We start from the raw sequence: 27,114 nt of genomic DNA, 5'->3' as shown, positions 1-27,114 counted from the left end.
TTAGCCTTTTGAATGTAAGGGAAGAGTAATAAAAATAGAGGAAGCTTGGTAACATCAAAGATTACAGAGTTTTTGGTCTTGGGATGAGATGGTTGCCTCGAATATACAGTAGACAAATGAATAAGGAAGGATTTGACAAAGTAAAATCCGAATGCTAACGCACTGCTTCATGCTGAATCGTTGTATGTACTGCTATAATCTACAGTAACAAGTGCTTTTATAATAATATTCAAATGGGAACCTGTTGAATGATCCCCTGGAAGAGTAAATGTAACTGCAACCCCAGACTCTGTCTGGCCGTATCCTTCAATCACATGACATCCTAATGAACATCTTAAAAATGTCATGACCTCTGAACTTAAAGGGGCAGCTCCTGTGAACACCACCTTAATATTTCCTCCAAGCATATCCTATAAAAAAGAAACAAATTACTGGTAAGCACAAATAAATAAATTTCTATTCTATATTGGTTTTATAATGGAGGTCTCCATGGTTTTATTTACTGTACACATTGTTTTATCTTACTGTGTATGCTTAAAATATCAATGTAAACTAGAATTTAATTTGTCACTTTGTTTGATGAATTATAGGTGATAAAGATAATTTTAACGACAATTAAGTTAAGAAAATCTTAAATTCAAGCACAAAAAATTGATGCATGCCATCCTATGACCTGATTCATATGCATTGTGCTGAGTTGTGCCAATTATGTGTCATTAATATAGAGAATATACTGTATACAGTATGCACTGTATAATACACTTATGATTTCGTATGCCAACATTATCAAAACCAAACATGAAGATGATATTTTCGGAAGATAATGATTTAAGCAAAAAGATATAAAGATTTGGAAGAATATTTCACACGTAGAAGTGTGGTGAGCGCTCTTTTAAATCTGTATAACTTTGATAAAAGAGATGAGAAAACTACTTTTTAATTTCAGCTGACCATAAGATAATGTCACAAAATCCAATAGCTTTTTTAACATAATACTACCTATAAAGTTGAGCTTTGCATTTTACCTATCATAGTATAGAAGAGGTGCTTCACAATCAAAAAATACTACAGCTTTTATCAATCAATTTTGCAAAATAGCAAAATTAAAGTGTAAACTAATTGGTCAGGAGTAATTGTACTGGACACACAAAAATGTTCTGAACGATGCTCTAAAGTCCAATTGGATTAGAAATTGAATTTGAGCATTTTCAAATTTTGACGAGCAATGGCACAACGTTTTTTGTGCTTATATCTATATATTATACATAAAGTTATGTGTAGTGAATTTAATTGATATTTGAAATGCAGTTATGAAATTATGATTGATATGGTGAATTCACAAAATGGCCTGATGATCACAGTTGAGTGGTCATGCTTAAAAGCTTATCATGGCTAGTATTTTGATACAGATATCAGGGGCGGATCCAGGATTTTGTGAAAGTGGGGCGCAACTGTAGAGAGTCAGCACCAACTCAGCCTAAGTTGAGGCGATTTTGAAAATGTAACACCTCTAGATGGTCGGAAATGGCACTCTCACGTTAAATAAATGTATTAAAAATTGATATTTTAAATATGAAAACTGAGGTACTAGCCTATTAAAGGGTGACATTTTCCCTATAGGCCTATTTTGAGCGTCACAACAGGGCGTTTCGCGCAAGTCAGCATTTGCACATACAGAAAAAGGTGCTTGTCCAGGGCCGTCAACAAGACCTGTGGCAAAGCGAAGTTGTTAAATGACGCCCCAGATGGCCGGAAGAAATGGTACTCTCGCACATAAAATTCATGATAAATGACACCTCTAATTTGCAGGAAAAGACACTCTCATATGTAGCATGCTACCAATGAACAAAACGATCATACTTTTTCCCTCCAATAAACACACGTGACTAATTACAGGACGATTAACAGTTTGTTCAATGCGATCACGTACATCTAGGGGAAACCCCGAAAAAAGCGCACATTTAATGCTTATTATAGCTCAATATTCATTTATGTACATAAATTTGTTGAAGAAATTAAATATGTAAATATAAAAAGGTATTGATACCGTTGGGTGGGTGGCCTAGGAAAAAAATTGGTTGCTAATTTATACTACAGTACACAGTTACCACAATTACAACATTATTATCCTCTATGATGATGATGCGTAGGTAACCACAGCGTTCCATTTTTGACTTATATACACTTTTATTTATGCTTGCTGACTGCCAGCGGTGTCCTTTGTACGAATTGTTCGTGGCCCGAGTATGTGTTTTAATCAAAAGTGAAAGTACTTTATACTCTTTTTTTACGCTTTTTTCACATTTTGTTTTCCTTATGGTAGGATAATTTTTGTTTCTCCAGATTTATAGGGGGGGGGGGATACACCCCCCTGGATCCGCTACTGGATATTGTAAAAAATTTGAAAATCATTGAGACAACAATTTTTGGGATAATCGGTACACAAAAATCTGTACAGAAAGAAATAAACAAGGTAATCAATTCTAAATGGTTACCTAATAAAACACAACTTCAAAAAAACTAGCAAAAAATTGAGATGGAAATTTGATGTTGACCTAGCTCTATTTGAATGATATATTTTCTATATCAAGTTTGGACTTAAAATGGGTTTGTGTATTATGTCTACACTATCACACTTTATGGGCATATTATACTACTATGTTTGGGCCCATAACATTTTTTTGTAGACAGAGTTTAAGACTGTGTACTCAGTCAGGGGAAAATGGCAAAATAAACTGTGGTCACAAGAGTAGTAAAAAAAATATAGATTATCTGATAAAACTCCTAGAAAGTAGGAAACCTTTTGCCATTTTTCCCCTGAATGTACTGTATGATAAAGAGTAAAAAAGCTAACTTGAATTCTGGAGAAAACCAGTTTGTCCCATATAGTATCTCTTCTAACAATTCCTTTGCGAACTTCTTTTTTCTTTGCATTTAATGCCACGTAGAACAAAGTTCTTTTAAGCCAATTTCCAGATTCTACACTTTGAATTATCTAATAAATGAAAACAAAAATGTTCAAAATAATTTATTATTTGCTTTATATTGACCAGCACCATCAGTTTCATCATTATTGTCATAGTATCACCATAATATAATCTTTGTATCTACCACAGTTGCTATCCTAAATATATTTTATAAACAAATTTGCTGTAACATTCTTAATGATAGGTTTAAAGATGTATCGTCCCCCTGAAAAAATAATTCTGAACAACATTTTTGTTGAATATGCCATTTTAATGTAACATAATAGTTATTCACTTTGACCAAAAATTTGATCGAAAAAATGTATTTACCTGAAAAAACTGAATTTAAAGCAAAAAATGGTAAAATTTGCTGCCAGCCAATGGGTTTTTGATTGAATTTAACAATTTATTATGTTATTTTATAAGTGAAAACATAATATGTTTTCGGTTTTTTTTTTCAACTTTATTAAAACTACAAAATAGCCTATTGAAAGTCTGATTTAATTCATCTTTATTTTTGCATGTTTTTGGGGGACAATACATCTTTAACTTTACAAAATCATAAATGAAAAATATTCGCAACAAGCAATTGTTTTTTTTTTTTTATTACTAAATTAAACTTTTTGTCCTATTTAAAATATAATACATATTTACAAACAATTTTTTTTTTTGGGAAAATAATGAGAGAAATCAACAATAAACAAACAAGTTTTTTAGAAAAATGAATCACATTACCTTATCATAGACTCTGTTAAGAAGCCTTGGGACAGAAGGAAATCCATGTGGTTTAATTGCTTGTAGATCGTTTATTATTGTCTTTACATCACCAGAATAAAATCCAATTTTTCCACCATGCATTAAAAGCATCAACTAATAAACATAGACATTTATATGTACAGTATATGCATATTTTGTGTACAGTTCACATGCTTTAGTTTATCAAACATTAAAACTATTTCTTTCTAACTAGCTATTATAACAGAAATTGGCAATTAAAAAGATAGTGTTTTAACTTGAACACATATTTACTTATTTGTTTCCGGAGCTCAGCATTTGCTGGGTCCGGAGTTGAGGCTAGGCTATGCCTATAAGCCCCTCATGTGTAGCTATACTATACAGTTGAAGTTATGTAATTGTTGTATTAGTAACAATCCATTAATGAGCATAAGTATGGAAACATCAATTGAAAAAAAATATATTAGTATTAAATACTCACATGGTTTAATCTTTCATACATATGAGCCAGTGGAAGGTATGACAGCAGTGTTGTTTGCTTATTAAACATGTCTTCCGGCTGCATGTTGACATAAATAATACATTTAGCATTTGCTAGCACTACTGTACTAATGTATTGTGGATTGTGTTTGGAAACTAGACTTTATTTTCCACAACATTTTATACACACTACGAAAACCTGGTTACAACTTTTGCAGATGTGAAAAGACCATTATAAGTAAATAGATGTAATAGTTTTAACATAATAATTACTACCTATATATCAAGTTGAGATTTGCATTTTACCTACAGTATCATAGTATAGAAAAGGTGCTTTACAATAAAAGCTTGAGATGATGATTAGGGTTAGATTTAAAAGCTTGAGAATTCCTGTTGCGAATTTGTTTCACAATGTGTTCTTAACAAAACATCACACTTTGTAGTAGTTGAAATGAATATCAATATTTCCAGAACTTACAGGCACTTCTACGATTTCTTGGAATGATGCTGCAGTAGCTATTATATTGCTGTGAGTAAGCATAACACCCTTTGGATTTCCTAAGATTAAATAAAATAAACTAAACAAATTATAATAATAATTTCTACATAAATTGTTAACTGCTCCTACTAAAATGATGTTTGCTGAATATATTCAGTATAGGGTTCACAACTTTCCTATATATATTATATTTCACTGGTTATTAAGGGTCTTTAAGTTTCCCACCTGTTCCGGTCCGGCAACAGCCAACATCAAAATAAACATCAATGTTTCGTTTGGATTGGCACATAGCCGTGCAGGGTGTCGTGAAAATGAAACATCTTTAAACCATATTATTTTAGATGATCGCATATAATGGTTTTGTATTCATGAATGCAGTGTAGCCGACATAGGTTGGATATACATTGAAATTTGTCCACACGTTGAAAGAAAACTTTTCTTCAAATGAACACTAGTTTTGGATAAATTACTGTATGCAGTTATTCAATATCATAGCAGTTACCTGTTGTACCACTAGTGTTACATATAGTATGTAGATCAGAAGGTTTTGGTGGCTGTGAAAACAAACATACAGAAAATCAGTATAACAAGAAGACAATGTGAAAGTTTTATATTTCTGCAGTATTACTTTAAGTTGGAAATATTTGTGGTTTCTTTCTGCTCATTGATTTTCATGACAATTAATTGAGATATTACAATACATAGTTTATGCATCAAGATGGGAGGGAGGTAGTGAACAATTGTCAATAATTGGGATCCTGGTCCGGATTGCCTTCAAAATGTAATGGGAGTTGTTCCTGACCACATGTCTATCTGTGGTTTGGTAAAGATCTGCCAATAACTTGAGTAATCCTGCTAACTAACAGAAACAAACAAACACACGCGATCAACCATATACCTCTTGCCATTCTGGATGAGCTACTTAGCTGAAATATACAAATCAACTGAAATAGGCCAATTATGGATTATATATGGCACCCTTACAATGCCAACATCTAGCCTGATAATGTTGCACTGCAGCATTAGTGACATGCAGTCTAGATATGTGAAGTTTGGCTGTTAATGTCCGAGACTCGCATACATACAGGAAAATTGAGGTGGCCACTGTGCAGAGTAACCAGATTTTATTTTGTTACTAAGGCTTTTGTCTCTCCAAATAATTGTTAGCTTTGCAACAGCAATGGTTGGTTGTTGTGCTCTTGCAATTACTTCTGTTCTTGAGCACGTCTTCTTTGATGGTTGAACCAAGATATATGAACTTATATGAACCAAGCGTATTCCCGGTTACTTCGATCTTGGTTGAGATTGGCCTTCCTTTCACTATTTATATGATCTTTGTTTTCGGAACTGATTTCTATGCCACACCTAGAGGACGTTTATTTATTTATTTATTTATTTCGTTTTCTTTCAGTAGGGTAGCCCTCTCAGTAAAAATAAAACTGCTCTTCCGAGGGGCCCTACGGCACATTTAAACAAAATTTGAAAACAACTTAAACTAAACTTAAACTAAAACTTAAACTAAAACTAAACTTCAATGCATGTTCTCATTATTATTATAACTTTTATACCATATTTAAATATATTTCACTGGAACCATCCTAGACCACCGGCAACAATAAATGAATCTTAACAAGTGATTTAAAACGGTTATAATTGTTTTGTTTTCTTAATTCATAAGGTAGGCCATTCCAGAGTGAACTTCCATAATAAACAAAACTACGTTTGTATATTTCGAGGTTACATCTGGGCAAATACAACAGATTATTTTCATAGTTTCTGGTTTGAATATTGTGTACACTACTAATATATTGCAAAACATCCATAAGTATGAAGGTACAGATTCTTGTAAACATCTAAATATTGTACAAATTGTATGATATTCAATTCTTGTCTTAATTGTTAGCCAACCTAAATCATAATGCATTTGTCTAACAGGAGTTCGAATATCAGCACCTAGTATTAATCGCGCAGCTCTATTTTGTACCCTTTGCAATTTTAAAATATGGGCGTTTGAACCAGTACCCCAGACTGTTGAACAATAGTCAATATGTGATAAAAATAGAGCATTGTATAATCTTTTAATAATTTTAGGAGATGTAAAACTTTTCAATCTATAAAATAGATGTAGAATTTTTGATAGTTTTGCACATATAGAATCAATATGTACTTTCCATGAGAGTTGTTCATCAAATGTAAGTCCCAAATATTTAAACGTTTCAACTTTCTCAATCGGAATGTTATCAAAAATTACTGTTTCATCTGTTGTTTTATTAACACGTGCATGAGTACCAAAAAGCATGTATTTGGTTTTATCAATGTTTAGAGTTAATTTATGTTTATCTAACCATTGTTTTACATTTTCCAACTGTTCAGTTAAAACTGTTGTAAGCTCTTCATTTGATTTACATGCATAAAAAAGCGCAGTGTCGTCTGCATAGAGGACTGTTTTACAAATCCCATCAACACTGTCATGTAAGTCATTTATGTATAAAATAAACAACAAAGGGCCAAGAATTGAGCCTAAAATTTCAGATTTTTTTCCATTAAAATTAACAAATTGTTTGCGATTTTTTAAATAATTACTGAACCATGCAAGCTCAGTGTTTATCATTCCAAAGGTGCATAATTTACGTAATAAAATATCGTGGTCTACCGTATCAAACGCCTTTTTTAGGTCAAGAAAAATTGCTCCAGTTACCAAGCCATTATCAATATTTCTATATATATAATTGCATACATCTATCAGTGTAGTAGAAGTTGAATGTAACGACCTAAAACCAGATTGATTTTTACATAATAAATTAAACTCATTTATATGATTCATAACTTGATTATGGATGCATCTTTCAAAAACTTTCATAACAATAGGTATAACAGATATTGGACGGTAGTTGTTAAGTTCATGTTTACACCCTCCTTTATAAAGCGGAGTAACCTTAGCACATTTCCATTCACTTGGAATAACACCAGATCTTAATGACCAGGTAAACAAAAAGGCAAGACTTTGAGAAATTTGTGAAGATGCAATTTTAAGTAACCTAGCGGAAATCCCATCAATTCCAGTAGCTTTTCCAATTTCTAACTTTTCCAACAAAGCTTCAATTTCATTTCCATTAATATCTTTAAAGTTGAAACGTTGTTGAAATTGTGATAACGATTCAACGGTAATATCGTTTTGGTTGTCATTAAAATGGGATGCAAGTTCGTTAGAAATTGAACAAAAATATTTATTAAAATGATTAGCAATATCAGTTGGATTGTTTATTTCATTACCGTTTACATTGAGAGTTGTTTTAGTTTGTTTCTTTTTATTGGGTAAAAAGTCTTTCATGGTTTTCCATAATGTTTTAGTGTCATTAACATTATCCTTTAATTTATTATTTATATAGTCGCGTTTTAGTGATTTAGACAAATTATTTAATTTATTTCTTGCCTTTTTGTAAGAATTCCAATCATCTATGTTCTTAGTTTTTTCGGCTTTTTGTTTTAAATAATCACGGTCACGAGAAAGGGAAACAAATTCGTCTGTAAGCCATGGAATATCAGTTCCCTTCCTCCTGACCGTCACCATAGGAGCATGAATATCACAAATATCAGTAAAAATGTGTTTCCAAATGTCCCAAGCCTCGTCAGCATCCTCGGACGCCTCACAAATACTCCACGGAGCAGATGCAAGATCAGAAATAAACAAATCTTTGTTAAATTTCCGGAAGGTTCTCGTATGTAAAATACGCGGGGGCAATTTTATTTTAATTTTTTTACGTATTGCATATATCAATGAGTGATCGCTAATTCCAATTGGTACAACTCCAGTTTTGCTTATAAAGTCATCCCTATTTGAAAAAATTAAATCAATACAACTACTACTGTTTTCCGTTACGCGCGTTGGAGTTTTAATATACTGGTTTAATTGGAAAATTTGGTGGAGGGTTTTAATATTCCGAGAATGCTGTTTATCAAATATATTCCAATTTAAGTCACCAACAACAATAATCTCTCTTATACTATCTAGTATAAAAGATATTTGATCATGCATTATATCAACAAATCCAGTACACGAATTTGGTGGTCTATAAACATTACCTATAACGAACGGTTTAGTGTTAACCGGCTTAATTTTTATCCATACCGATTCAATTGTATTTTCACCAAAGTCAATGACATCAAAATCAACATTTTCGTTTACATAGATAGCCACCCCACCTCCGTGTCTATTTCTGTCTGTTCTAACTAATAGGTATCCTGGGATTGCAAGTTCACTATTATGTATATTTTGATCTAGCCAGGTTTCACTAATTCCTAAAACATGGAAACGGCATTCCGAAAGTAAACTCCGAACATGGTCCACCTTATTATAGAGACTTCTGACATTTAAATGACCAATTTTAAAACCCTTTGTACAATCAATCTCGCATAATTTGCATAGTATGCCAAAAGCAGGATAAACAATAGAGTCGTTACGTAATTCAGCGTCGTCTACGTCGTTGTCTAAAAGGCTTCCCGTACGATGTTCGTTTAATAATTGAATTGGTTTAAATGGTTTATTACATGCGTTACAAATAAAATCTAAAATCATCTTATCTACATAAAATACAATACAAATTTAGGACATTTAAAATTCTATTACACATTACCTTTTACATTTAGGTAATTGTTTAAGATCGGAAGTTCTGGATAAAACAACTTTCTCGTTACTGCCAGTGATTATGGTATGTATGCGACCATCTTGTGTACAAACTGCAGATACCACTGATGCATAGTTTTGCTTTACAGTACGTAGTAAACTTGATCTTTTGCTCGTAAGGTTTTCATGAATGTAGATATGGCTCCCCTTTAATTTTTTCTTTGCTCTATATACTTCATTTCTAACATTATACGAACTAAACTTTACTATTATTCCTCTTGCTCTTCCGTTTTTCTTAACTTTTGGCCCCAATCTATGACTCCTGTCTATGCATGTTTTATCTACTTCTACGCTTAGCTTTTTCTTAAACAAATCCAAAACTATATTGTCTGCTATCTCACCTTGTTTCTCTTCTATTCCTTGAATAATCAAACAACGTTCCTTCTTGAATATTGTTCTGCTTCATCTAGCTCATTTTGTAAGTTCTCTACCTGTTGTTCTACTTTGCTGAGACGATCTTTAGTATCGTCAAGTTCGAAACGTATTGCTTCAATTGCTGCATCCGTTACAATTTGTGTAATGCTTTCAATCAGCTGGTGTTTAACAATGCTCGCAATTTTCTCGGCTAGGTCATTGAAAATACTCGTATTTCCTTTAATTATATTGGAAATTTCATTTTGTACAGTAATAGTAAGCGGTTCCACATCAATGATAGGTGCTGTATCAGTGTTCAGTTCGCAACACTCCTTACCGCTGTCCTTTTTGCCACCTTTCCTTGTATTCTTTCCGGTCATGATGGTGTATTAATACGTACATGTACAGCAGACAAACACCGACAAGTAAATGCTAGGCTAAAGGAGTGCCCTAACACAACAACTGTCCTGCGGGAAATTTGAACTGTCACCGCGTAGTGAGGCTGAATGTAGTGAGGCTAGAGAGAGCGATTTAGGACACGTCTGCTCTTAACGACGACTACACTACTACGTTACTGTCCAGGTTTATCATCAAGGCAAGTCCCTTCACTACTGTCTACTCAGTCAATGTTAGCTGCAAAACAGAACTGACATTTCCTCAGAAACTCAGAAGAGTGTAAGCGAAAGTAGACAACCTTGGGGTAAACTGATGTATGAAACAATTTCCCAACCAGTACTAAGTTGCTGACCTTGGTGGTTCTCAATGGTGTGGATCCGCTTCTATCTAATGTTGTATTCGTTCATTGTTGCCCATATTGCCTCATGCCAAACTCTGTCGAAGGTTTTCTTTCACCTACAAAAGACTTAACCTCCTACTGTGATCAGCCAGTGTAATGTAGGTTTACAGTTTAACTTAGTTAATATTCTGTTCTTTAGGAAGATGTCATGATAAAGCATATTATATATATACCGCCCTCTATGTTCAATGAACATTTGATAATTATAATAAAGTAGACGGATGGAACATAATCGCCTAGAAACAAACCATTTTGATATTGTACTCATTAAATGTCTTTAAAATACATCCATGACAATGGGATCCAATGAGTATGGATTCACTTTTTGCAGGGTGGCTGGGCGAGCACTCAGACAGACGGATTATTCAAAATAGAAAAATAGGCTGATCTGATAATATTTTTAGTTGAAAATTAAGACCCTATGTCTATTGAAGAAGGAAAGACAAATGCCACAGAGCATAAGCAGTCCAATGCAACTATCCAGCACTGGATAGGAGTGCTAAACCAGGGGCCTATATCCTGTGCATTATGCCACTGTTTTCTACTAAAGATGTATTTCGCTCTCAACAATACAGCTACCAGTGTAAGCCTATGCCAACGTCCAACCAAATTGTCATTGTGATCCTCGCTATTGAACATATAAAAGTGGGTTTAGTAAGCATTGATCACTCATAAGAACTATTTAAAAACATTTTTAATAAAAAGTTTATAACTATTGTAAATAATAAAAAAATTAAAATAATTTACCACTGGTTCTTGTAAATCAGTCATTCCTAGATTCTAAAAAGAAAAAACATACATTAAGTATAAGGTATAAATAAATAAAGAATTGTTTATTGATTGTCAGAATCTTTTTTTATCTTATCTTATTCTCCTTTTCCCCCCCCCCCCCATTTTTTTTTGCAGCTGTATCTCCAAATACTTGTCAACAAATGTTCAGGAAACTTTGTTTTATGACACAAGAGTCGCGCAGTATAAGGTATGCACGATTTTATAGTTCACCTATTTCTTTCAAAAGTATGCATCAATGGAGCAATTTTTGATATAAACTATTATGGAAGCTGTTAAATTGTGTCTATCAGATGTCGCGACGTCATCATATGGCCAGTTAAATTTAAAAAGTCAGATGTTAATCTTTTTCGTAAAAATTCATGACGTTTAAAAGAGCGCGCATCTAATTTGTACGTGCACGCAAACCATCATCTAAGTTTAATATGATTTGACTCAGACAATCATCTTTTGAAATCTCTATCTTCATGTTTCATTTTGATGAAGTGATCATGTTAAAAATTGGAATGGGTCTTGTAATTTCTTCTATGCTGTATTGTATGACACAAAAAAACGATTCAGCACTCTGAAAACATATTTACTTCATTTCATAATAAATTTGAGCCTTCATAATTTTAACATATGTGCATGTTGTGCTGCGCGGATAACGGTCTCGTCACTATGATGAGTTCAAATCTAGTCTTGATTCTTTCTTTCCAAGATTTTTGTTGCAGCAGTATCTCTAAATCTTTTGGACAGAAAATTGCATAACTTGGTCAGAAGATATTGACCTCTTACGTGTGCATGATGTTTTGATTTACGATTAAAAACCTCAACTGAATAATTTTTACACACTAGTATGTGAAACTTGGTAAGATCATTGTGATGTAAATAAATAAACAATCTTACTATAACATCATAAAACTTCAAAATTTCAACTTGTCCATTCTCAGCTATTATCTTCAAATCTTGTGAAATATGTTCCAACATTATAATCCTCTTCAGACATTTCATCTCCAAAACGTTCTGCAGAAACTTCCGAGCTCGTTCTTCAGTGTCAATAATGACAGTTGCAATGTTTGCTATTAGAATTATAGAATAGTATACAAATAAGGTACTGTATGAGTATATATTTGGTTTTTGTAATATATTAAATATTATATTTTTTTTGATTTTATAAAAACACCTACTCTGTAGTGATTTTTTTCAGTGCAAGATTTTTTTTCATACACAAACAATTACAAAAAGGACTATTTAACAATCCTTAAAATAGTACATACTATTGCATGACATTTAATAGCATTTATACACTTCTACATAATTAGAAGTCTATGATGCAGACTGGCAAGCATACCTTTATTGACAATGTAGGAACAAGCTTCAGGTCCTAATGTGTCATACAAAGGAACCGATACCATGCTGTACATCAGACATGCTACATCAGATATACCCCACTAAATAAATGATGAACACACTATGTAAATAATTTAAATTTAAAATTTCATTTTTAACTGTGGCAGTGCTAAGTCTTTAGTTTGGCACGAATCAAAAAAAGGTTGTTTTGAGTATGTTTGTATATCTTTATTGATGTTAGTATTAGTTTAAGTAAATTGTTTGAGATCATTAATTGCCAGACTTAAGAATATTTGATTGAAATCTAACGTAATTATCTTAGTTTTGAAGTTAGACATTAATCTATGCTTTTTTTTTTTTTTTTTTTTTTATTCAGTATATTCAGAGGCGCCTTACAAGATGGAACCATCTTAGCTTCAAGGCGCCTCAGATTAACAAATACAACATTTTAAAACAACTAACAGAAACATCAATTAAATCTTCCAGAATTAACAAGAAATTGTTGTACATAATAAAATAATAAAGCATTTTCACAATTCGAAAGAAGATCGGAACCAAAAATAAAAATTTCACTTAAAAATGTAAAATTAAATGTTAAAGAAAAATCCTTGGCTAAGATATCCTCAATAATTGAGTTAGCGCTTACAAGTAGAATATCTCTTTGTGTATTATAATTAGGGCAGTAACATAAGAAATGAAGCGGATTCTCAACATTAAAGCCACAAGTACAATTTGGATTGTCCTGAAACCAAGTCGGATTCTAGTGTGAATTTGGTTAATCTTCTTATCACCTGTATCATAATAAGAACGTTTTTTTGTTTCAAACAAATTGGATTTCAGTAGCAATTTTTTAAACTCTGCTTTTCAAGGTGAGTGTATTACATTGTGTGCATTCTCATGCTCTCAAACATGTTCAAGCATCTTAAGGTCAAGTGACGTAGACAGGTCACTCTATGGTCATGTGTCAAAATAGTAGATTCCAAAACGACTGCGCCCATCGGAATTCATAATATAGAGATTTTTATAGTATTGCTCATTATATATTTATAATTTATTATAAACCTTATATTGTTGTAAGAAATTAATATTTAATGTTGTATGTTATTGATTTGTTGATTATTTGTTCACAGGCAGTTAAAATACAAATCTTATGCTTTTGATAGTCAGTCATTGGATCAACTGCAAGATATTTCAAATGCACTTAATTACTTTTTCAAGCAACAGATTATAGCGATTACCTAAAAGAACTAAACAATAATTCAATGCACTTTTATCCGATGACCGAAGAAGAAATATGTGATATAAGTGGAATATTTTTTAATATTGTAAAAAACTATGCCTCTATTCTCTCTATTTTTTACATTCTTTGGGATACGTCAGCAATTCTGTTTTTTTTTCTGTTTATTGCAGATTATTGCAGAATGTGGAAGTACAACCAAAATATATTTTAAGTATATGAAGTTTTTGCTGATATCACCACTCCTAATGGATGACTAAATTTTGAAGCATTTAAATAACAAGTATAATAATAAGTATACATAATTTTATTTTTGTTTTACTATGCATACCTCAAGTCTGTTCTGGGCATAGATTCCTATAAATGTTTCCTGGCCAGCAACTACACCTTTAATAAAGAGTCCACTGGCAAGTGCTTGCCCAAGATTATATGCCTACAACAAAATAGAAATCTATGAATTTCTATGAATTTCTGCGACATGTTAGACCTACACCTATTGCATCTGGTATAGGTGCTTCACATGCCCGAAAGCTAATAGAATGGAGGGAGGGTTATGGCAACATTACCAAAGATAACATAGGGAGTATAATAAGAGGCTCAGAAAAGTTTATGAAATGGATGGATTTAACCACAAACATGAATTTACCGCCGTGAGCTCCAGGATACCAGCTCACCTCGTGAGGTCACAGCTCACCACTCACTCATTCCTCAAATTCTCAGGTTTTCTCACAGAATTCCAGTAAACCACTATGTTGGGCACTGATTATACTGGCATGAAACAGTGGTATGGTACATTAGTACATAACTCTCAAAAAAGAAGAACAGGTATGGCAGAAAATATAAGAAACGCTATCATTATATATTACCTCATTATATGACGTCCACACAAATCCTGATTTCGTAGATTTCCCATAACACGGACCATTACCTGAATTCAGAAAAATGACATATTGATTAATCATTTTCAACATTAGGACCAGTTTTCTGCCATGGTTTAAACCAGAGAAAATGTGACACAATTATTTATTAGAATGTTTATAAACAGAAGCTCAATCTCATGTCATTAAGGAAGAATGTAGAATTGTAAAAGTTTTTAAAATAGATAGATTTAGTTAGAGTTAGGATCATAATGAACTTCATCCATATTAAGAAAGCATGGCCTTATCAACGTGCATAGCTTCTGCTTTGAATATTAATATGTGCAGAACATCATCAAGTTTGTGTCAATGTTAAAGCAAATAAAAAATGTGCGATCCAGATTATGTGTATAAGTGCATTGTTTGTGTACAAAAAAAAATGGCTTAAGCATGTTTTAAATAAAATTTTAGGGCAATTTATTTGAAATGAAATACTAAAAATGCTCATTATCATAATGTGTAAATGAATAAATATAAAAATGAAACATTTTTTTTATTTACCAGATATTCGTTTGCCTCTTAAAAAGGCATCATAAACTGTCCTGACATCTTCATACCGGTATTCAAGAAGTTTGCCATTTTTCATTAAAGGTGAAACATGAATTCTTTCAGGTCCCTATTAAAAACATGTACTGTATTGGTTTGTGTTTATTAAATCATCACCCACTAACAGTTAACACTCATTTTGTACCTCTGCTATAAATAGGTTTCAAAAGTACATCCAATGTACACAGTAACTTTGATATGTTTCAATGTAATACTGGTATTGGAAGTACTGTATACTGTATGTTTGTACGTTTGAACACAAAACAAGTTGTACACCGCAATTTAAATAACAAAAATCAACCACTAATCACTAACGTAACCACACATATTACATTAGAAAATTGTAGGATATTTTCCTGTTATTTTTGTGGTGAAACATTTTAGGAATTTAAATCTTTGGCTTTGTCTTCCTTTATTAGTTATCCGCACTTTGGCAGATAACTACTTGTGAATGTATGGAATCATCATCTTTTTTTTTTCTGTATTATTAATTATCTGGCAGGCTTGTTAATGTTATTGTATGGGATCCTTTTTGTTTGTCTGTATCTTTCTGCCTCAATATTCTTTTTTGTTGGTTGCATTTCTCTAAAATGTGTCACAACATAACATTTCGTAAAAAATATAACTGAACTACTATTATCGAGATACTGATTAATGCTGACCCACCTCTTTCTTTTTGTCATTATTGTGGTTTTTTTTTTACATTATTGTATAATTATGTTATCAAAATCGTTTGCACTGAACAGTATTATATTTGTTAATCAGGTGTAAACCATTGACTAGCGAAAGCTATTTGTTTATACCGTTTTGCCTTTGGTGAATAAAGAATTATGATAACTTTGTCAACATAGACATTCACGTGAAGTTGTAAGCCTATTTTTTAATGAAGTCCAACTTGCGCACAATTTCATTAATTTCAATGATTCATCATACTTGTATATTAAAAACTAAAATTCATTTTTTATTTTACACTTGGTAATTTTCATCAAGGGCCAACTTTCTGTGGAGTTAAAATTGCTTTTACAATTGTTTCACCAAAAGTTACGCACACGTGCATTAAAAATTTATAAATGCGAAAAATTAATTTCTAATCAACTTTCTTCAGGTGTCATAATTGCATAATCATTTTCTGTGCACATTTTCTAACATCTTCTAACGTGCATGTGGCATTTGCTTTGCAGAAAACTAACTCATCAAAGCGAGGACTTCAAGTCTAGTTCTTATTTCCTGTTTGTGTGTGCATACAGTAGGCCTATTTATCCATTGATTCACATACTGTTTCATGAATGCTGTTGGAATTTAAACCTTTCTTAAACCTGCAGACACTCCTGTCTGTCCCTCTGTGAATCCCTTAATTTGTTTAGATTTCTTAGAATTATGTTATGCTCATTTACAGGCATGAATCTTAAATATAATATCTGGTTAATTGTACATAAATAAAAAATTGAAAAAAACATGAATTTCTCTTATAATGGTCAAATGCAAAATTCTGCTATAAAAACCAGGAAGACTTTTTATCAGTTAGGTAGTTTAACCTATGTAATAACATGTCTGGTGACTCCCTAGAGGGTGAAAAAAGATGGTGGATATACGGTGGATAATTTTTTCTATAGCATGAAAATAAAACACTGAAATTGAATATACTAGAAACGTAAAATTCATGTTATATTACCTATATTTTGTCATCTAATACCATTTTTTACCACACCATTTATTTTTCATAGTTTTTCACGCTGCTGCTCTAGCCCGCTACGTCACACGAGATGACTCTTTCATTAGATGAAATCAAGCAGCTTTATAGTACTACACTTTGACATTTTTGTTAAAATGGAAACTCCACTATAATTTATTGGTACCACCTGTTGAATCCAAAAACGGCTGAGAAAAGAGTCTAACGACAAATCCCAAAGCATTCTGGTATTTATGAGTCCCATGATATAATTCGCTGTCAGATAATCATTGAATTATTATCAAAACAGTCCATTGAAGTTTTTGTTTGTAATAGGATACTTGAAGTATCTAGGCGTGATGAAGTGACCCCCAGACTTGACCTTAGCAATAACAATAAGCGAGCAGCGTTTTTTGTAAGAAATATTCTTGTTAAAAATGCCTCTCTATTTACAACAATTGTGTATAAAATAATAGAGATTTTACTGTGTAAATTGAACTATTCTCCCACTGATAATAAATTGTCGAAATATTACAATTTTGTCTACACATAATTAATTTTGTCAATACAAAATTCATTTTGTGTTGACAAAATTTATTCTGTGTGGACAAAATTCATTTTGTCTCGAGAAAATTAATTCTGTGTAAACAAAATTCATTCTGTGTAGACAAAATTAATTCTGTGTTGACAAAATTAATTCCGTGTAGACAAAATTCATTCTGTAACGACAAAATTCATTTTGTGGCGACAAAATTCATTTTGTGGCGACAAAATTCATTCTGTAACGACAAAATTCATTTTGTGTAGACAAAATTCATTCTGTGTGGACAAAATTAATTCTGTGTGGATAAAACTAATTCTGTGTGGACAAAATTAATTCTGTGTAGACAAAATTCATTCTGTAATGACAAAATTCATTTTGTGGCGACAAAATGTTTTCTGTGTAGACAAAATTTATTCTGTGTAGACAAAATTCATTCTGTGTAGACAAAATTAATTCTGTGTAGACAAAATTCATTTTGTCGCGACAAAATGAATTTTGTTAGCCAAACCTACTCAAGCGTGGGACAAAACGTTTTTTAAAACATTTTGTCCCACGCTTGAGTAGGCTCGGTTTTAACATTTAAATTAGAAGGCGGAGTTTAAACGTGAAAAGGGCAAGACAGGGTGAAGCTATAAATGATGATAGCGCGCGAATCTTTGACATTTGTTATTGGTTCAGTTATTATGGCTGAGCATGCCTCCGTCTCTATTGCTATCATATTAATCTATTTTATAATATCAGGGACCCCTGAAAATATCAGATATGATCAGTATTCATACTTGACAATTTAATATCTACGTCGTCAGTAATAATTATTATTATAATGTATTCTATATTAAAAAATCGGAAAATGGTTTTTATAGAGCCCTGCTTATTACTTAAGTAAAATTGTAGTAATGGGGCTTATTAATATTATTTATTAATTTTATAAAATGTATATACTTTATTTTAAAATTAAAGATGTATTGTCTCCCAAAATCATAAAAAATAAAGATTTTTAAAATCGAGTTTGAATAGGCAATTATGCAGTTTTAATGAAGTTGTTCACTTCCATAAGAAAAAAGAACGGGGGAAAATTATTTCACATATAAAAAGACAAAATAAACAGTTAAATTACCCAAAAACTCATTGGCTTCCAGACAATTTGACCATTTTTTGCTTTAAATTACAGTTTTTTCAGGTAAATAATTTTTTTTCAGACCCAATTTTTTGTGAAAGTGAATAACTATTATGTGACATTAAAATAACATATTCAACAAAAAGATTTAAAAAAACATTTTTTTCATGTGACAATATATCTTTAAGATAATAATAATCATTGCAGAAATAATGATGCTGAAAGCTAGCTGTCCGTTATTTGAAAAAAAAAATTTAAAGAACTGACTACAAAAGATTGCTCACGTTAGTTTTATTATAACAGTCATCCACCCTGCGAAACCTAATAACCTTTAACCTACAGTAGTAAGTAGGCCAGGTAGCCTACGTTGGCTAGGTTCAGGACTGATTGGCCATAAAACATTCAATGTATAAATATCAACACCCCAGACAGTGTAATAATGACCTTTCCAGACCGAAAACCATTCTGGTTTGACTGAGGGTCTGGGCTTCTCCAAGATTACGCAAGTTGTCTAGGACCTCTTCAGGTAAAGCTTCAATAATGGGGCTATTCGATTCGATTCGAACATTTGATGTATAAATATCAACACCCCAGACAGTGTAATAATGACCTTTCCAGACCGAAAACCATTCTGCCCGAAATTACAATACTTTCTCGATACAATTCCATATTTTATTAGTGGAAAATGCATTTTTATTTAACATCAATCTTATCAAGCCAGGCAAAGACTGAATACGTACATTAAAAGTACAAAGAACAATGTAAACCTATAAACAATTATTTGCAATTAGCAATGTATAATAAATAAAATCAATCATGGAGAAGGTGGAAAGATTATATACACTGCCATGGGAATGGATACTTGAGTGGCGCCATATGTCAGTTGTGTGAACACCCATATAACTATTTGGTCAAAGTTGAATTATATCTTTCGAGGGTGTAAATATATAATAATATGCAATTTGCAATATCATAATCATGGCGTACCAAACTGTCATTTATTTAGGCAACTAAAATATCTTAGTTTTTAATAGATGTAGTTAGTTTAAAATATAGATCTTAGGTTCCAATAGAGATATATCCCTGTTATAACCAAGATATCTTTTCAATAAAGATATCTCTATTATTCCAATTAGAGACAATTAATATATGTCTTAAGAGATATATCATAGTTTTGTTCCCCTGAGTTAGGCCTATTAGCAATTTAGTATTCCTATCAAATAAACTTGGTAGGCCTATATAGACGACGCAATTCCCATAAGAATAAATAGGCCTATACTAACTATTATATTAAAATAAATGTATTAACTAAAATCATTTCATTACTACTCAACTTATCAGATGTTATCGTAAATAGTGTTGTCATTTTCTTTATCAATATTATCGGTATCGATATAAATCTTCAACCATCTTTAATATTTATTACCAAAATTGGTAGGCATAGGGCTACCCGGGAGGGCTACGTGTTCCGTTTTGCTGAATCGGAATTAATTTTAAGTATACAATAATATTGTTATACGTCAGTATAAACTGTACTTATACTCGACGCAAAGTATTCAAGTTCACCGGTGTAGAGGAGGTCGTAAAATGATATTCGCGAGCTGTTTGATCGTAGGCCTATAACTGTCAATCTTCGAGTTTCCAATAACAACGCCGCCTTCTAATTTAAATGTTAAAACGTTTTGTCCCACGCTTGAGTAGGCTCGGCTAACAAAATTTATTTTGTCGCGACAAAATAAATTTTGTTGCAACAAAATGAATTTTGTCTACACAGAATGAATTTTGTCTACACAGAATGAATTTTGTCTACACAGAATAAATTTTGTCTACACAGAATACATTTTGTCGCCACAAAATGAATTTTGTCAACACAGAATTAATTTTGTCTACACAGAATTAATTTTGTCAAGACAAAATGAATTTTGTCAAGACAAAATTAATTTTGTCCACACAGAATAAATTTTGTCAACACAAAATGAATTTTGTCAATACAAAATGAATTACAAAATTGTAATATTTCGACAAAATTAGCTTTGTCCCATACGGCGCCCCGTACCGGCAAGCCTTGTTTCCCTATCAATTCCCTCTTTTTTTCTCTTGAATGTTAAATTTTAGTTTAAATGAATAGTTTGTTTGTTAGTGTTTAAACTGTTGTTGTTGGTTAAGATTTTGCAATAGTGGTTTATTTTATTATTAGTAGGTAATATTAGTTTTACATTAGTGGTCAATTATTGTTACTTTAGTGCCTGATACAAATCTAATCGTGAAATTCTTTCTGTTTTTAGTGGTTTAAAATTCCAGACCTTCATTTAAAGAAATAAAATAACAAAATTAGGCATTAGATACTATCCTACCATATGTGCATGATAACATGTTACCAGAACACAGGCTAATATTCTACAGACATAACATAAATTTTAGCCTGCCACAAAATCACATGAACAGGATTGATATTGCCTAAATTCAATATTGTTATATTAATATAAATATTACTTTATCACATGAACAGGATTGATATTGCCTAAATTCAATATTGTTATATTAATATAAATATTACTTTATGTGGATTTTAATTAATTAATTATCAGTAAAGTCATTCATAGTTAATTAACATCATGGGGTTCATGAAGATGGTAAAACAAAAGCACACAAAAGAATAAATAGATGTAGTACACAAATAGCCTAAATAAATTTTGGAAGCCAAATTGAGTGCGGCCGGACAGGTTTTGGCCAGAATTTGCAAAGTAATTACCACCCGACCTCTCCCTAAAACCAATAAATGCATACTATAGGCCTACCTTACATTATTTTATTAACCATCTTTAAAGTCTTCATTAAAAAAGAATTGTTATTAAAGAGTCCTCTGTCAATTCAAATAAAATACATTATAATATAAAACTTGACAAAACAAAATATTAATTACCTCCAATACTAAAGACTGTTTGTTGAGGTCAATGACCGGCTTTACAGGGGATGGTCTTGTAGCTAAGTAATAAGATGAAGACAACGCAACAGCACCAACTGCTAAAACAGTTGACTTGTTACCAAGGAAACTAAGGATATCTTCTACAGACATTGCCTGCAACAAACATCCAAGATATAAAAAAAATTCAAAATATAATCAATTAAATAATGAAAGCAGAGGAAGCATATTTATATTTCGGCTCATGTTAATTTTTTTTTTCATGCTGCTGCTCTAGCCCGCTACGTCCCATTAGGACTACTCAATCAGAAGCTAAAGCAAGCAGCAGATATAGTACAGTATCTAAGGACGACAGTTTTGCGAAAATGGAAACTCCACTATAATTTATAGATTCCAGCTACTAGACCCAAAAAACGTCTTGGAAAAGAGTCTATTAGGCTAAAATTACAAATCTCAAAGCATTTCTGGTATTTATCCCATTTGACTATAATACTGACTTTTGACTGTAATTCACTGTCAGATATTCATTGAATTATTATCAAAACAGTCCATTAAAGTTTGTGTTTGTAATATGATACTTCACACTTGGAATATCTAGTGTGATGAAGTGACCCCCAGACTTGACCTTGGCAATAAAATTAACTAAAGTGACAGAAATTGAGTATTCACTTCTGTAAACAAAAATTATATTTTTTCACATATAAAAAGAGAAAAGAAACCCCAAAACAATTGTCTGACAGACAATTTAAAGATGTATTGTCCCTTGAAACACAAAAAAGGAAAAAAAAAATATTCTAAATTTAAATTGGCCATACCAAAGTAATATTAAAGTTATTCACTTTAAGTCGAAAATTCGAGCCAAAAACAACAGTTTACGTAATTAACAGGTAAATTAATTAGATTACATTTCATCTGAGAAATCGTCGCAAGCGAAAGTAAACAAAGATTTCAAACCATGAGTATGCATTATGCATGATGCTAATTAGGATTGTTTACAACTCATCACGGTTGAGAAGGTGTTTTCACACAGATCGCGAGGAAGTTTTATGATTATGCAAACAGAGTAGCCAAACAAGTGCATTGCATTATGGGATATGTTTTGATTGAAAACTTTGACTGGAAGTCAAAGTTATTTTTTGAACAAAAAAACATCTGTATTTCGGTTAAATTATTTTTTTTTTTACTAATTTTATGTGAAAGTTAATAACTATTATGATACTTCAAAATGACCCACTTTTTTTCGAAATAAAAAAAAAAAAATTTTTTGGGAATTAGTCAAAGGGACAATACATCTTTAAGTATTTGTTGTTTTAAATTAATTTTTTTTCAGGTAAAATAACTATTGTGTGACAATAAAATGACACATTCAAATGAGCAGCGTTTTTTGTAAGAAATATTTCTTGTTTTTAATTTGTGTTGTGAATTATGAACCAATTTTGAACTCATTGTTCTCCTATTATAGGCACTATAGGCGTGCCATAGATACTCTCGTTTGATTTCAGTTTTTGTTGCTAATATCGTTTTTAACATAAATTCGATTGATTTTTGCTATAACGTTTTTATAATTAATTAACAATTATCTACTCTCGTTTGGTAGGTAATTTGCAACATTCTGAGCCTCGTTTGTTTCCGTTTGGTTCCGTTCCGTTTGTTTGGTGTCGTAGTAGAGTTGGAACTTAGGGGATGGAGGTATTATACCTCCAGGACCATGACCCAAACAATGCTCCGTGAAACATCGCTATAACTCTAAAATAAAGCCTAGCTTGGATGGCCGGGGAATTGGATGTAACTTTATAAACGCCTTCTTTCTACCTAGCTAAGCCTAGCTAGCTATAAAACTATAGAATAATAAACAAATCTTTTGTTTTTACAGAAACCTACCACTACTATTGCAACTGTTTTCCCAGGGCAGCGCCAATCACAGGACACGACAACCGATATGTGTTTAACCAAACCAACAATATCAAGGCAAAGATCAATAATATCGATTGATTAATTTTGTGAGCACTCGCAAATAATAATGTGCAGAATCATAGGTGCCCGCCCTCACACGAGCAGATGTGTTGGACTAAGTAAGAATGTATTCAGATATTTATATACATGTCACAATAGAATTATCATATGATAATATATTTTGCAATTATATAACATTTCGTAGAAAATACTTAATAACAAATTATTGTACATTCACTTCAAGAAGTAAATCTTTAATGGACAAATCCTGTAAGTCATTGGCTAAATCTAAACTATGTCAATGCTGTTGTGTTATAAATAGGCCTAATTGTAATGTTCACAACATATTTTATTTTATTTGACTAAGTTATTATCTTATTTATTCTTATATACCTTATGTTGTGTATTAGTATGTTTTTTTATGATATCAATTACTATGAACTACATGTTATGTTATAATTCAATATGTTAAATTCAATTTATCTATTTTCCTATTTAGGTGGGCTGTTACTGTCGTTTAAATGCTGTTCATTGTTTCGATTTGTTGAATTCAAAGTTAAATATAGCTCTCCCAAAAGTCGTGTCTATGTGCTTTTATTCAGTCGTTACATAATCTGGAGGTGTGCTATAAGAACTCATTGAGAATGTTATTGTAGTGCTAGTAACATGTTTGTCACGAAGAGAATGTCATCTTTTTACGCAAATGCGAACATCTCTTGAGGTCCATCAGTGTTGATAAGGCAGTTGAAAGTTCCAATTAGTATTCATATTCTTAAATTTTGTTCTTGTACCTTATCTTCACCCATTACAAATATTTGTAATGTTTCCATCTCATCTGGTGCTTTCCAAACATGTGGACAATTTCCAATATCGTCCCAATACACAAAAATGGCTCCAAATTAAAAGTTCAAATTACAGATCAATATCCCTACAATCCCTAAAATTCGTGAAAGAATTGTTAACAAGCAATTACTACGTCATGTATCTCCCATTATCCCATGGTTTCATGCCCGGTAGATCGTGCAAAACAAATCTTGCCACGCTCCTCTCTACCGTGTATGAAGCTATTGAAACAAAAAAGCAGTGTACTGATATAATCTACACTGACTTTAGTAAAGCATTTGATAAATTATCCCATCATTATTTAGCATCTTCTTTTTCTGAACGTTTTCCGTCTTCCGACATTACGCTTTCTTTCCACAATTTGTTTCCATTTGTGTCTGTTTATGGCAGGATGGTTTGTTATTATTTATTATTATATTATTTATTTGGTTCATACAGTTATTTCTTGGTCTTCCTACGGGTCGTTTTACTTTTCTGTTAGTTTCCTTCATTGTTTGTTTGGTTGGGGTATCATCCGGTAATCCGATTATGTGTCCATACCATCACTAGTTATCTTGATGGTAGACTGCATAGAGTTGTTATCGATAGAGCTATATCAAATCCTCTAATGTTTCAATGTGGCGTACCTCAAGGTTCTATTCTCGACCCCTTACTATTTAATGTGTTTGTAAACGAAATTCCTAATATTTTTCCAAATTCCAACTGCCTTGTCTTCGCTGATGACCTCAAGATTTATAAATCATTATCACCATCGAGGATTCCATTGCCTTTCAGGAGGATCTGGATAAACTGGATGGTTTGGTCTGTGACTGGAAAATGTCCCTGAGGTCTAAGAAATGCCTTTCCTGCTTCCTTAAGAAAAAACCTATTATTTTTTCCTACTCTGTTCAAGAGGTTGGTATTGAAAGTGTCAATTCCTATTGTGATTTTTTTGTTAAAGGCCAATAGGCTGCTGGGTCTGCCGGGCACAATTGCAAACAGTTCCTCTACACACAAAACGCGCACCTTTCTCTCATCCAAACATTCTTTCTTCCAACTTTCTTTTAGACACAAGGATCTGTTCAATTCTAAAAGGATCACCTACTCATTAATATGTTGGAAAGTTATAAGAATATTTTTAATTGATTTACTAATTCAAACAATGAGATACGGATTGTTATTATTTATTATTTGCTGTTCTGTATTTGTTAAGCTGTCTCTATATACTTCGGAATTTCAATTTAAAATGCCACTGAATTGAATAAATCTGCTAAATCATCTTCGCTTTGTTAACACAAAGGGTAGTTGACAGTGTGGAGGTGTTATGGTTAACCTAACAATACATCTGCTTCCTGTGGTAGTTAAAATCGTAAAACGTTGTATTGTGTTAGAAAAGTTCAAAGGTGACAAGTTTAATCTTGATGATTGTTGATAAACCAACTGTTCAACACGAACAATTTAATTTGATTATAGTAGTAGATCTGTTTTATGAATTCAAAATACATCATCTAGAAGTTCCGAACTTGTCTACATATTATAGTTAAGTGTAGTTCAGTAAGCCTACTTAATAGATGAAATATGTAGGCTAAGTATATATTTAAATTTATCACACGGTAACAATTATCCAGTCAAAATACCAACATAATATCTTTTTTTGCTATAAAATAATGCTTATAATGACATATGTACGAAGTGATACATTAAAAATTCTGCAATATATCTAGGTGTCCAGGTTGACCAACAGGCTTCTGAAATATGATATGGTCTATTCATTAAATGTCCAACTTTTTACCCCATTACTCTCTTTCCACTAATACATTAGTTATTGTATTAGAACAAATTCTAAAAAAAAAGGTTATTTTACACTTTAAAAAGGGCTTGTTATGATCATATCTAGCCCTTTATTTACTTTAAAATATACTTAAATTTCTGATATTGATATTTTTCATGATATAGTATTTAACCGCTTTGTTCTCTTTAATGACCACCTTCAATTTAACTATAATCGTCAGCAATACCATAGCAGATCTTCAATTTGATGGCATCTTCCACAACCATGTACCATTGCACTGATGTTTAACGTACGCTTCATTCGTTGGCCTAAATGTGTTCAAAAACATTGATTCTAAAGATAACTACTTTATTTTTAGATATTAATTTGTTTGTATAATGTTTTTTTAAAAGCTTGACGGTCTTTTCGAAAATGACACATCTTTTCTGCATTCTGTTGCTTTAATTGCCTTAAATTAAAATAAATTTTTAGTTGTTGATATAAGCAATTTATATTTAATTATTTTTGAGACAAAATATATTATTTTACTGTCTATTTGAACTTTTTTTTAAATTAATTTATTTAAATTTATCAATCAGTAATTAACTCTATTCTTCTCATTTCGCTTATTACTATTGTGGGGTTTGTTTCTATATTATATATAAAAAGAGAAAACGTATATTTTGTTTATATCTTATTTAAAGGAATTAAATGTTTTTTTTGAAAATCTGATTTTTTTCAATTTAGTGATTACCGAAGCAAATATCCACTTAAAGTTTATATACCGACAGTCAAAATAGATCCCTTTCTCCCTGAGATGGAAGAGAAGAGATAACAGGATTACCTAATGGCGTAAAAAAGATAGAAATGAATTGATTGTATCTGCATACATTTGGTAAAAACAATGTTAATGTTTGTTGAATAAGATAAGAGGCCAAGAGAAACAAACACCAATGTAACATGAAAATGATTCTATAACT

At 31.8% G+C, this 27,114-nt stretch overlaps 1 protein-coding gene across 1 annotated transcript in view; it reads right to left on the bottom strand.

Annotated features, from left to right (window-relative positions):
* LOC140051989 (long-chain-fatty-acid--CoA ligase 5-like) overlaps nt 1–23,583 on the bottom strand; it is a 28,495-nt gene extending 4,912 nt beyond the window's left edge. The window contains exons 1-14 of the mRNA XM_072097351.1: nt 23,470–23,583; nt 21,589–21,744; nt 15,291–15,405; nt 14,739–14,800; nt 14,204–14,305; nt 12,637–12,736; nt 12,192–12,364; nt 11,262–11,294; nt 5,183–5,234; nt 4,618–4,739; nt 4,183–4,260; nt 3,702–3,836; nt 2,855–2,995; nt 242–410 (exon numbers count right to left, since the gene is read on the bottom strand). Coding sequence (XP_071953452.1) covers nt 242–410; nt 2,855–2,995; nt 3,702–3,836; nt 4,183–4,260; nt 4,618–4,739; nt 5,183–5,234; nt 11,262–11,294; nt 12,192–12,364; nt 12,637–12,736; nt 14,204–14,305; nt 14,739–14,800; nt 15,291–15,405; nt 21,589–21,741 — 1,435 coding nt within the window. The 5' untranslated portion in view covers nt 21,742–21,744; nt 23,470–23,583. The remainder of the gene's footprint in view (nt 1–241; nt 411–2,854; nt 2,996–3,701; nt 3,837–4,182; nt 4,261–4,617; nt 4,740–5,182; nt 5,235–11,261; nt 11,295–12,191; nt 12,365–12,636; nt 12,737–14,203; nt 14,306–14,738; nt 14,801–15,290; nt 15,406–21,588; nt 21,745–23,469) is intronic.
* Between the last annotated feature and the right edge of the window lie 3,531 nt (nt 23,584–27,114).

Source organism: Antedon mediterranea, chromosome 6 (assembly GCF_964355755.1).
Source record: "Antedon mediterranea chromosome 6, ecAntMedi1.1, whole genome shotgun sequence".
NCBI classification, from domain to species: Eukaryota; Metazoa; Echinodermata; class Crinoidea; order Comatulida; family Antedonidae; genus Antedon; species Antedon mediterranea.
Note: the sequence above shows the minus strand (reverse complement) of the source record. Positions and strands in the feature narration are given on the sequence as shown.